Source organism: Callorhinus ursinus, unplaced genomic scaffold, assembly GCF_003265705.2.
Source record: "Callorhinus ursinus isolate GAN/ISIS: 27379988/994484 unplaced genomic scaffold, GSC_fseal_2.0 scaffold14, whole genome shotgun sequence".
Taxonomy (NCBI): Eukaryota; Metazoa; Chordata; class Mammalia; order Carnivora; family Otariidae; genus Callorhinus; species Callorhinus ursinus.
Genome location: NW_027397076.1, coordinates 2862971 through 2875387, shown reverse-complemented (window position 1 = coordinate 2875387; position 12417 = coordinate 2862971). Strand labels below are relative to the sequence as shown.

At 47.3% G+C, this 12417-nt stretch overlaps 1 protein-coding gene across 1 annotated transcript in view; it reads right to left on the bottom strand.

Moving 5' to 3' along the window:
- The window catches only part of SYN3 (synapsin III), a 445616-nt gene that overhangs the window by 20448 nt on the left and 412751 nt on the right, over positions 1-12417 (bottom strand). The window contains exon 8 of the mRNA XM_025882043.2: positions 3988-4130. Coding sequence (XP_025737828.2) covers positions 3988-4130 — 143 coding nt within the window. The remainder of the gene's footprint in view (positions 1-3987; positions 4131-12417) is intronic.

Below are 12417 nucleotides of genomic sequence, written 5' to 3'. Positions count from 1 at the left end.
GATCCAGTCTTTGTCTCCATCTTTGCCTCCCTAAGGACTACTCATCCTTCATGTTTCATATGAGATGTGACTTCCCAACAGCCCACCTCCCCCAACAAGAGTAAATGCCCCTAAACCAATATTTAGTCATGCTAATCTCACCTGGAATCACCACTTTAGTGTCCAGTCTTCCCCGAGGGCCGGGGACATGTCTGACTCACCCCTGGGCCCCCCAGTGTCCAGTGGGACCTGGCATGTAGTAGGTACCCAGTAACTAAGTCCTGGGTAAGGGACTGTGTATATTGGGGAAAACTCAAGATGAATTGATCTCCAGTGGCCTATCTGGACTCAGCAAAGACTGAATGAGTGTAAGCAAAGAGTCGGAGGTAAAGCTTTGTGTTTTATGGCTGAGGGAAAGCATGTGGTTGAGATGAAAGGGGAATGTGGGAGGAGGAATTGCTAGACAAATGTATCCTTCTAAAACAGAAAAGAAGATGCATTTGATGACAAGAGATGATGAGAATTGCTGATGGACAACAGGGGCTAGAATTGCCAAGGGGTGCAGTGACATTGATAAGCGCTATGTCCGTTCAGTTCAGCCCGACTTGATTCAATTCAATTCGGCAAACACTCACTGGGCCGCTCTATGTCCTGGGTACTAGGCTTGTCTTGGTGACCCTATCCTAAGGCTGCTTACTACCTGGAAGGGTGCACCAGTTTAAAACCACAGTAGAGGCATGGTAAGGTTAGCAGCATACCCGAGTAGTGAAGAGCTCGGGGAAAGCAGGAGAGAAACCAGAGTCACTCAACACAACCCCAGAAGTTAACCACTGAATGTGCCTTGGAGGGTAGGAGGGTTGGTATAGTGGGATCTGCATGGTGGCAAGAGAAGGGAAGAACTGACTTGAGTCAGACAGATGCAAGGCTGAATCTTGGTTCCAGCATCTTCTGGCTGTACAACCATGGACACCATCTTGGAGTCTTTATTTTTTCCATTGGTAAACTGGGAATGATCTCCATCCTTATATATTGCGTGGACTAAAGGAAATATTCCCATAAATGTTTTAGTCCAATGGGCACTGCCATTATTTGTCAGTCAGTGGAGACAAGAAAAGAAGGCATCGCAATGCCAGAAGCAGCAGGAACACAAGCCAGATTGCTGTCCTGCCAAGAAAGTAATAATGGTGAGAGTTGCTGTTCGATGGGTGCTTTCTCTGTCTGAGACATGGGTTAGAGAACCTAATGAGAGAGATATTACCATTATTACCATTCCCACTGAGCGGCAGAAGCCATCAATCCATATCTGAGGAACCCCACGCTCTTAACCATGACTCTCCATGGCAGAGCCCGTCACAGGCTGGGGGAAAAGACTCATTTGGCCGAAATGTGATGCAACTGCTTGAATGTAGGATAGAATGTAGACTGTGCCAGAAGAGTCGACCTATATTGCAAATGTATGATGTCGACCTCCTTGCTGAAGAGGGTGGGGGTGGGTGGTAAGGTGTGAACCCACGTAAGCTTGGACAAGAGTGGAGGCTGTCTGACTAACTATAAGGGGAGCTGTACCTGAGCACTGCACTGCAGTGGGTAAAGCTCTTTCCCACAGGGCCCCACGTTCATGGTTCTGCAGTTGGACTGGGACTGAACACATAAGTAAATGAATGGCGGCTGGTAGGAGCCAGGATTTTCCCTGTTGGAGTGTGAAGTTATAGATAAGCAATCTGGGAAGGCAGAAATGAATCACGTGGTACTAGAGGAAAGTCGGAGACGTCAATATGAGCCCTCTTTAGCTCTAGATAGAGCTGGATATATATAGAAATAATTACAGATATGTGTGCATGCATGGGTTAAGGTACACCCATGTATTTCCTAGCTCCGTCTGCTGAGAAGCCCGAGTAACAATGACACCCCAGTAGCAACAAGCACAGAGGCCTTAATGCAGGGCAGGAAGTGGGCCAGAAAGGAGGTTGAATGGTCAGGGGGCGGGGGGGGCGCGGAGAGGATGCTCTACACTGAGGTCTGACACGAACCCGCTCCCTCGGACAGGGGCCAAGCCAGGGTCCAGGAAAAGTCATAACTAATGACAAACTGGAGCTGCCAGGGCACAAAGGCTCAGCATAAAGAATGCGGCAATGATCTAATCTTCAAGAAGAGAAACTAGGACAAGGTTTCGTCAATGTCAAGTGGAAAAGTGAACAATGAGGAGAGGAGGGAAATGATATCATGACGGATGGTGGAGACCTAAGGAATGCACTGGAGTGCTGCACTGGAATGTTCCCCAACTCAGAGGGGGCAAGGGAAGAGCCGATCTTATCCCCGTGAGGGCATCTGAGAGTAGAGACAGGTCTGGCCTGGCTCATGGGTGGCAGAGAGTAATTGGCAAGACAGGGCAGAAGTCTTCCTTAAGAACTGGCTCTATCCCTTTCCTGGGAATCTTTCCTTAGAGGTCAAGTCTAAGGAAAGTCTGCCTTTCAACTTGAAAGAAGAGGTCTGCCTCTTCGCCAGCTCCCCAGGCAATGGCAGAGTGAAGTAGTTGTAGTGAAGACCGTGGGGCCCTCAAAGCCTAAAAGGACCATCTAGCCCTTTATGGAAAAAGTCTGCTGAGCCCTAGTCTAGGCAATGCAGGTAGAGCAGAAGCAACCCAAGATAATGCACAAATGGATGTGTCTGGCTGTGGTCAATAAAACTTTATTTACAGAAACGGGGCAGCTGGATTTAGCCTGTGGGCAGTGGTTTGCTGACCCTGACCTAGAGCACAAGCTCCACTGTGCAAAAGCATGCAGAGAGATTTCCAACTGTCCCGAGCCCGCCATGGCAGCCCTCGGATGGGGAGCTGTGCACACAGCCAGGGCTCTAGGAACGCTTGGCAACTGGGCACTGTTTAGCTCTCTGGGGTCTTGTCATTTCAAGGGGAACCAACAACAACATTCCAAAGTGAGACACAGAGAGGCCTTGGAGCAGATAAGCCCTCCCACCTTTTCAAGAAGTTCCGTTCTCACGACCACAGCCGCTCGAGTGTGAGTCATCCTCTGCCAGAACCACCCCTGGGCTGAATGTATGTGTTGGATTTTCTGGCATTCATTCTTCTTCCCTTTGTCACAGCACCTCTATTCCCACTGGGGGCTGACCCCACCCATATTGCATATCATCTTGGTGGGACTCTCCATACTGGTCTTCTGCCCTTCTCCAACCAGTAAGCCTGTGATCCAAGTTGGGTTAATCCGCACTGTTTCCATGGAATCACAACCTTGAGTTAAGCACTGAAAATGACTCAGGCAGATTCACTTTCCAATGGGGGTGCCACGAAGATTGTCTGTTGCTCTGGCCACCCAGATTCCTGCAGCTGCCTTGGATTCTAATAGTTCTGAAACTGACAGTTGAGTGGTTTTGTTTTTAGGGTTTCTGATCCTTCATGCCTTTCTAATAAATTCCCTTTTGAAAACTCCATCAAAGCAGTTAGGTGTGGTTTCTGTTGCTTGCAGCTGGAGAAATCTGATGTCATCTCCTAATTGGTCTTACTAGTTCCAGAGAAACCCCTCTGCAGCCCATGGCCCCAGAGCTAGCTTTTTATAAATGCAGGTCAGATCATGCCACTTTTCTGCTCAGGAGAGAACAGAACAGAGCCCCAAACCCTCAGCAAGGCATTCAAGGCCCTCTTTGATTTGTCCCCAAGTTTCTCTTTCAGTCTAGTCTCCTATGGTATACATCCATATATACTTGAAGTCCCCCCAAACATGCCAAGTATCTTTCTTCCTCTGGGAGAAGCAGCTCTCTTTGGGTAGACAGATTTCTACCCTGGGATAAGCTGTGAGAAAGCATCAGCACTTAGCCATACTGACCAGAGAAGAAGGGCAGTAAGTGGACATAAAGGGAGAATAATGATGTGCTGAAGGGTCTCTACCCTGTGGTGGAGGAGACAGGGCTGGACGTACATCTCTAATGGATGTTCCTCCTACACTCTCCTCCCACCCTCCCGCCCAGCAACCCAGGCCCTGCCCAAGGACTCACATGTAAGCCTTGTAGTTGGATCCGATTTTCTGGATGCGGATGTCGTACTTGGAGTCAATGAAGGCCTCAGTGGTGGCATAGGTTTTGGCCATAGCCACCATGCTGGTGATGTCCTGGTAGTCATGCTGGTTTTCTACTTTGATCTGTGTGGGAGGGTCAGGGGGTGAGTACCAGCCAGCCAGCGTTCATGGAGCACCTACCCAATACCTGGACCCAGTGTTCTATATATATAGAGACCTTGAGGAAGTCACCTGCCTAGCAGGGGAGACAGACATAGGAAACAAGTCATTCCACTATGTACCTGTAGATGAGGAAGGGGTTGTCAAGAGAATCTTTACAGAACAGGTGAACTCTGAACAGGGTTTGGAAGAATAAGTACACTTACTAGAAATAAGTACAATTTTCAGCAGGGGCATTTCTCTGGAGGATGGAAGGGATGGGCAAAGCAGAGGCCGGAGGAGCCACATGGGGACGTGGATGGGCGATACCCAAGTGGTTCAGACTGGCTGATGGGGCTGGAGGTTGAGGGATGGCTAAAGTGGGTTGTCAAGGAACAGACCTTGGGGGACCTCAATCACTTTGGTAAGGGGCTAGAATTTTAGCCTGAAGGCTCTGGAAAATCACTGGAAGAAGTGGAGGAGTTTAAACAAGAAAGTAGCCTAATTTGTGTTTTAGAAGAATCCCTCGTGCACTGGGTGTTATCCGTAACTAATGAATCATTGAACACTACATCGAAAACTAATGATACACTATATGTTGGCTAATTGAATTAAAAAAATCCCAAATCCCTCAAGTAGCTGCATGGCGGGTTGCATGGTGGGTTGAATGTGACATGGGGTAGAGACCAGTTGGAAAAAAGGGAGTATATGTGTGTGTGGTATGTATGTGTTGGGTGTGTGCATGTGGGTTGTATGTATGTGCAGTTTGTGGGGGGACATGTGTGTGGTGGTGGGGACTACATGTGTGTGGCATATGTTATATGTGTGGTGTGTTATATGTGGTGCTTGTGTGTGTAAGCAGTGTGTGTGTGTATGCGTACACGTGCATATACACTGGACAAGGCTGGTTGTGCTCAACCCAAGGCTGGGGGAGAAACTCACATTGTTTCCTGGGCTGAGGCCAGGAACGTGAAGTGGTAACTTGGGGTCAAGGACAGGTCCCAGGAGAACTTCCAAGGCCAAATGCAGGGGACGAGGCCAAGGCTCTGTGACCATGAGCTCAAGACAGAACACAAGCTGACTGCCATCAGCTGTGGTCAGCTGGGAGTGCTGCCCCCTCCCCTGTCACCCTCACCTGGACGGCAGAGGCGTCTGATGTTGGGCCAGAGGCCCAGACCCCCTGGAGGGGTTTGCAGGTGCCTACAGCTTGTGCGGGAGGCTCTCCGGTGCTTACAATCTCTCCTAGCCCTCTCCTGTCTCCCTCGGAGCCTCACCAGTGCCCTGACCACCCCATCCCTGTGGGATGATGCACACCCACAACCTCACAGCTTACAAAGAAGCTTCACAGCTCTCTCAGGGGACACAAAACAAGATTGTGGGGCAGGCAGTGTGGGCATTATTATGGTCATTTAACAGATGCAGAAACATATTTCTTGCCCTGTCCAAGGCCATATGGCAGCTAAGCGCAGAATTGGGAAGGAAGCTCAGGACTCTAAGAGCACAGCTGTTCTCCAAACCATCTGCAGGGTATTTACAAGTGCACACCTGCTGTTCCACCCTAACAGATGGGAAGCAATGATGGGGAGCGAGGCTTGGCACACCTTCTCTCTTCTTGGCTCTCTCAGAGTCCCTGCCTCTCAGAGATGACGCTGAGTACCACTTTGTGGAGAAAATGAGTGACCAAGCAAGAGTTCCCTATTTGCCATCCCTTTCCAAGCTTACCAGCTTTCCTGCTTCGTCTTCCAGGTGGCCGTGCACCCCCTCCCACTCATGGCTGAACTTGCCCTTTGTTCTAGGTCTTCCAAGACTGACTGCTCACTGCCCCCTTCTGCTTCAGGAATAGGACCGTTAAGTTTTATCTGGCATCTAGTCTCTCAGCTAAAGATTGCTTTGTTCCAGTCTCCCTCCTAGGTAGATGCGGCCAAGTCTCAGAATCTGGCCAATGAACATGGGAGTGGATGTGCTGTGGGCAACCTCTGGGTGGTGCCTTTACCACAAAGGGAATCTTCCCAGTCTCTTTCCCCTTTTCCACCTGGCTGGGATCTCGGACCACAGGATGGAAGCCGTATGTTGAGGATGGCTGAATAATAAGGTGGATGGAACCTGGATTCCCAACACCATGGAATCCCCAGTCCACCCTTGACTGTGCATGTTTGGACACTTACATGAGAAAGAAATGGACTTTAATCTTGTTTAAGTCACTGTTATTTTGGTCTTCGTTAAAACAGTCAAACTATATTTCTGCCTTGTATTTTTCGTCTTTTGCTCTCTGTTGATTCTTTATCCTTTGGGGCAATGTGATCATGGGCCCTCCATTCTCCTCAAATTGCTCCTGCTTTTCAATATCCCAGGTACTCCCTGCTCTTTGTCTCTACCTCCTCATTTCCCACTCACCCCTAAACCCACTGTCTTCGAATGTCGCTTCCCACCACTCCACTGACACTGATTTGGCAAAGATCACCTGTTACCTCCTCACTGGCAAATACAATTAGCGTTCTTTAGATTGGCATCCTGTTTGGCATTCCATGACATCTGAAATTGCTGAGCTGTTTGAAACTTGGTTTCTACACCACTACTCTCTTCTGGTTCTCTTTTCTCCTGCCAACTTCCTCACTTTATTGCCTCCCCCTTCCTCCAACTTCCCCTCTAATGATCAGAGTGCTTCATCTTCAGCCCATGTTTGGGGTCCAGTGGAGAGACTTAGAGTTACCAAAATGAAAGAATGGGTGGTGGTGTGGGGGAAGCTTGCAGGGACAGCTTGTCTAATTCAGTTTTGTCCCTGGGTGGCTCTGGAAAGGACCAGAACTTCTTCTGCACCTCAGTTTCCTAGATAGCACAGCATACATAGCAGGATGTCTTGGACACTTCCAGCTTTCCACAACGTCCATTCTCTTCTATAGTCATGAAGCACCCCGATCTGGGGGCAAGTGACCTCCCACAGAATAAATATCACGCTTCCCCATCTCCCGGGCCCCTGTGTGTGCCCATGTGACCATGTTTTCTGTTTCTGTGAGCAGAAGTGGAGTCCAAACTTCTAGGCCTACTATTAAAGGGAAGGGGAGGCTTTTGCTCTTCTTGCTAGCTGGGGTGTGGACCATCTTTGACCTTGTGGCCGAAGAACAACACCCCAGGAATTCATGATCAACAAGATGGAAGGGGTCTGGGTCCTTAAAACCAAGGAAGTTCCGTGCGAGCCCTGGGCTGCTTTCGCCCAGACCACTGTGTGTGAGAGAAGGTCCTGGCTTATTTAAGCCCCCTTAGGTCTTTTGTTACACAGCTGAACTTTGTCCTAGTTATTATAGGAGCCCTAAGTAAATATCTGTTGAATGCATCATGCATGCGTTCATCTCTTCACAGAATAGACAAAAGAGAGCAAAGAGAGAGGGGGTAGACATAGAGGTTTAATGAATTAATTAGTATTAATTAGTGGTCAGCCCAACCTCTCCTTGTGCACCTTTTCTGGGTAGTAGTTTGGGATGGGAGTGCTCATCCTGCCCTCGCCAGGAGTGAGGATATAATCCTGGTTTCTTGTATACGGACTCTTCTAAAACCCCAGGACAAGCCCTGGCCTATGTTCCTGGCAATTTTAAGTTCTTTTCCTTACAGGGAGCCTTCAAATTGTGCACGTCTGGGCCCTGTAAAACCCAGCTCCACCGATGTCTTCCTCCCATTAGATGGTCAGCTTCTTGAGGACAGATAACGTGTCTCCCTCACAAGTCCTAACACAGGTACCTGGCGCAGATGCACCCAACACGTTTGTTGGATTGAATTTAAGAAGACTGGATAAAGATCCACTCGTAACTTGGGAAGGGGCAGGGGAATGGGAGGAAGAATACAGCAGGAGTTTGGGAAAAGGCAAAGAAAATGTGTCTCCGGAAAACTTGTGTTTTCCAAGGTGAATTTTTCTGCAACTGCTCAGACTGGATTCTGCACTCTGGGAGGTTTGTCTTTCTATTGTGAGAACCCGATCAAATCTGGAACTTCGGAGAAGCAGGCAGGGGGCCTGGGGCCGGCTGTGGTGGGTGTTGGAGGGGACTCTGGCATGGTCCTCAGGCAAAAAGGATAGGAGGGGGTCAGAGAGCACTGGGGCCAGGCAGCCACAGGGATGAAGTGGCTGCTGGCCTGGGGAGGGAGTCTTGGCTCTCTGCTTTGTTTACTAGCTGGAAACCCCTCCAAATGTTCACAGAGACAAGCTGAAAACAGGAAGCCCTGCATGAGCTGTGATTCAAGATTACCCATTTGCTGCTCTGGGGACCTGCAGTGGGGTCACCAGGGACTCCCTGACTCCGAAGCCTCACTCCCACGTCCCTGCCTCCCTCTCCTCTCCTCTCCCTTCCCTGTCTCTTCTCTTCTTCTTTCCCTTTCTCTGCCTTCCTTGTCTTCTCTCCCTCCCCCCTACACTGCTCTGCCTGCTCTTGTGTATTTGTGTGCACGCGTGTGCTTCGTCCTCAGGGTGAGCAAGGTGGGAGCATGGAGACAGAGGGTGGAAAGGGAGAGAAGTGGGAGAGAGGGGTCAGGGCACAGTTCTGAATCTCCCTGATGGAATTCACCTCAGAGGCCTCCTATTCCAGCCTGAGATCGGAGAGTCATCTTCTCCACCTTTGGTAGACTGTCTTCATTTGTTTGAACACCTCCCAGAACAGGGAGCTCACTACTGGACCGGGAAGTTAATTTCCCTTTGGGGAACTTGTTCTGCTGTATATTACACCCAGAGTGAATGAACGGTCCCAGTTATCGATCACGAAAGGGAATTCTCAGCCCTCAGCCTTGTGTCTGTTCTTCACACACTTGAGGAGAACCAGCCAGGTATGCCTAAGTCACTCTCTTCCTTAACCCACCCTAACATGAGCAGGTTCCAGACCCTTTACTACCTTGAAATGCTCTCATTTGACAATCTCCTCAACTATCTGGTGCCCAGAATCACACCTGGCTCCAGATGTGATTTCACCAGCCGAGATTGGAGAAAACTGTCACCTCCCTCCACGTGGAATACATCTGGCAGACTCCTGCCTCAGAGCCTTTGCACTTGCTGTTCCTTGCTTGCGTGGCCCACACCCTCACTTCATTCAGGTCTCTGTTCAGAGCGGTCTTCCCTGACCCCCAGATGTGCCTCGACTCCTCCTACCCGGCACTCCTCATCCACCATACCCCGCTTAATTTTTCTCCTTGGCACTCCCGCCCCCCCACTTCACACCATTATTTATTTGTTTGTCATCTCTCTTCCTTACCATTCTATTAGAATGGAGGCTTTGCAAGATCACTGCAGGATTTCAAGCACTGAAAACAGCATTCAAGGGGCAACAAGCACCCAACAGATTTGGTTAATGATTGAATAAATATATCTAAGTGTTGCCAGGTATGTACTGAGTGCCCATTATTATCCAGATAATTACTGACTGTTTTTCCAGATACTGTGCTGGAGGCTGAAGATGCAATAGGGAAAAAGATATTTATGATTTTAATCCAAATGGAGCTTTGAGCCTATTCATTACTTGCCCCTATTAATGCGGTTTAATACAATGGTAGTTTTTCTAAGATCCATATGGAGCTTGCTCTAAGCTAATGTCTCCAGGTCATTTTGAAACACAAGATCCTGATAATTCAGGTCTTTCTGTGCATGGACCTGAGTGACTTTCAATCCCAGAGCAGGACTTTACATTTCCCCCTGTAAATGCAAAAGCTCTCATGTGTTCATCTGTCCCTTCAGCCTCCGATACTGACTCTGTCATCTAACCTGTTAACTACCTCTCTCAGCTCTATGTCAATCATGATTTCGACGCCCCTGTCCTGTACCTAATTCCAGCTGTTTGACCTGATTTAAGTCACTTCTCTTAAGTTTTAGTTTCCTTATCTGTTACATGAGATAACAACTGCCTTGTAGGATTTATTATGATTTTTAAAAAAGATTTTATTTATTTATTTATTTATTTATTTATTTATTTATTTATTTTAGAGAGAGGGAGAGAGCTTTGCACAAGTGAGCAGGGGAGAGGGGCAGAGGGAGAGGGAGAGAGAGAATCTCAGGCAGACTCCCTGCTAAGCATGGAGCCCGACCCGTGGGGCTCGAGCTCACCACCCTGAGATCATGACCTGAGCCGAAATCAAGAGTTGGATGCTTAACCAACTGAACCACCCAGATGCCCCAGAGGATGATGATTTTTAAATGAAATTATAATGAATGTCAAAGTACCTACTTAGCATGGTGTCTGGCACCTAGTAGGTACTCCGTAAGAGTTGGTTCTCCTTAATTAAATAATTGTTGTAATTCTTTGTTGACACTGAGCCATCAATAAACACTTTTTATACAGGTATTTGCATAATTATTCATCCAGCTGCAGTATCTACCTCCTGGATAATCATCCCCAAGTTAATGAGGAGAAGTTCTTTTTTAGGTTGATTACAGCTAATTAATGCAGAAGGAGTAGAAGAGCTAGGACATCATCCTTCTGCAACGATCCCCCTAAAGCAATAACGGATCCAGGCAACAGTGATCGGTACAAGACCCTTGGGAAAGGCTGATGGGGAACTTCCCAACGTGTGGATCAGGCAGATGACACCTGAACTCACAGATTGCTCTTAAATCCCCAAAAGACAGTCAGAGATGACTTACGTCTACAGATGTGCAAGGGAAACACCCACTACCAACTGGAAAGTATTCTTGCCAAAACCCAGAACCTGAGTCACCTCAAGTCTCTAGAGTCAGCCACCAGGTTATAGAACGTATAGGCAATAAGAGAACACCGTGGATCTGTAATCAGTCAAAGTCAAACTGTAGAAAATTCTACAGGAAAATGACACTTTTTCCCCTTCTAACAAATAAGTGTCAAACCAACCAACCACAGGAAAAGGAACTGTTAAATATCAAAAGAGACTCGTGTCATACCAACCATGTCAGGTATGAAGGGCTTGTTTGGATACAATGAGAATAAACCAATTAACAGGAGACTATTGAACACTGACTATATATTAGATGATATGAAAGAATTATTACTAATTTTTTTGTATCCTATGTTAAAGGAAAGAAAAGGAGTCCTTATGTATTACAAATACATACTAAAATATTTATAGGTGAAATTATGTGATATCTGAGATTTGCTTTAAAATAATCTGGGGATCCAGAGACAGAAAGTAGATAAGGGGTTGCCAGGAGCTGAGGTGAAAGGAGAATGCAGAATGACTTCTGCTGGGTATGGGGTGATAAACATGTCTTGGATTATATACTGGTGATGGCTCCACCTTGTGAATATACTTGAAAAACCACTGAATTGTGCACTTTAGAAGGGTAAATTTTATAGAATGAGAATATTTCATCCTAAAAGATGAAAAATTATCCAATGGTGTTTGAGAGGAAGTGTGGAGGAGTATGTAGAACAAAACCGACCATCAGTGAATAATGGTTGAAGTTGGGTGATTGTTACATGGGGATACACTTTACCATTTTCTCTTCTGTTGTGTATATTTTAAAATTTCCATAATAAAAGGTTTAAAAAAAGCAGGACTAAAAGAGAAAGACAAATAAAAGTGAGAATGTAAAACTGTGCTTCAAAGAGTTTAAACGCCCACACGGTAATATCTGGCTAGGGGTGACCCCATTTGGTCGTATTCATTCTTTTTTTTTGTTCTTTGAGAGAGAATGTACACGGGCATGATAGGGAGAGGGGCAAAGGGAGAGGAAGAGAGAGGGAATCTCAAGTAGACTCCCCACTGAGTGTGGAGCCTGATTCGGGGCTCAATCTCACAAAGCTGAGATCATGACCGGAGCTGAAATCAAGAGTCAGACACTTAACCAACTGAGCCACTCAGGTGCCCCACAACCATTCTTGGAATTAAAATCTATGTGACATCTCCTGGGCTCTTCTTATAGAGGACACTGATGTGTAACAAATGCCGACAATGCTTCCTGATGTTTGATGTTTCTTGTAATACCCCTTAGTGTAGGCTCATGTACTTGTGTCATCTCCTTTTTTTTGTTTTTAAAGATTTTATTTATTTATTTGACAGAGAGAGAGAGAGAGCACAAGCAGGGGGAGCGGCAGATGGAGGCAGAGGGAGAAGCAGACTCCCTACTGAGCAGGGAGGCCGATACGGGGCTCGATCCCAGGACCCCGGGATCATGACCTGAGCCGAAGGCAGACACTTAACCAACTGAGCCACCCAGCACCCCTTGTGTCATCTCATTAAGTTGTGAAGAAAGCAGTTTTGCAGATGGCCAATAAATGCAATCCAGTGATCACTTTGATCCATTTGTTATAGTTTATTTTTTATTTGAAAA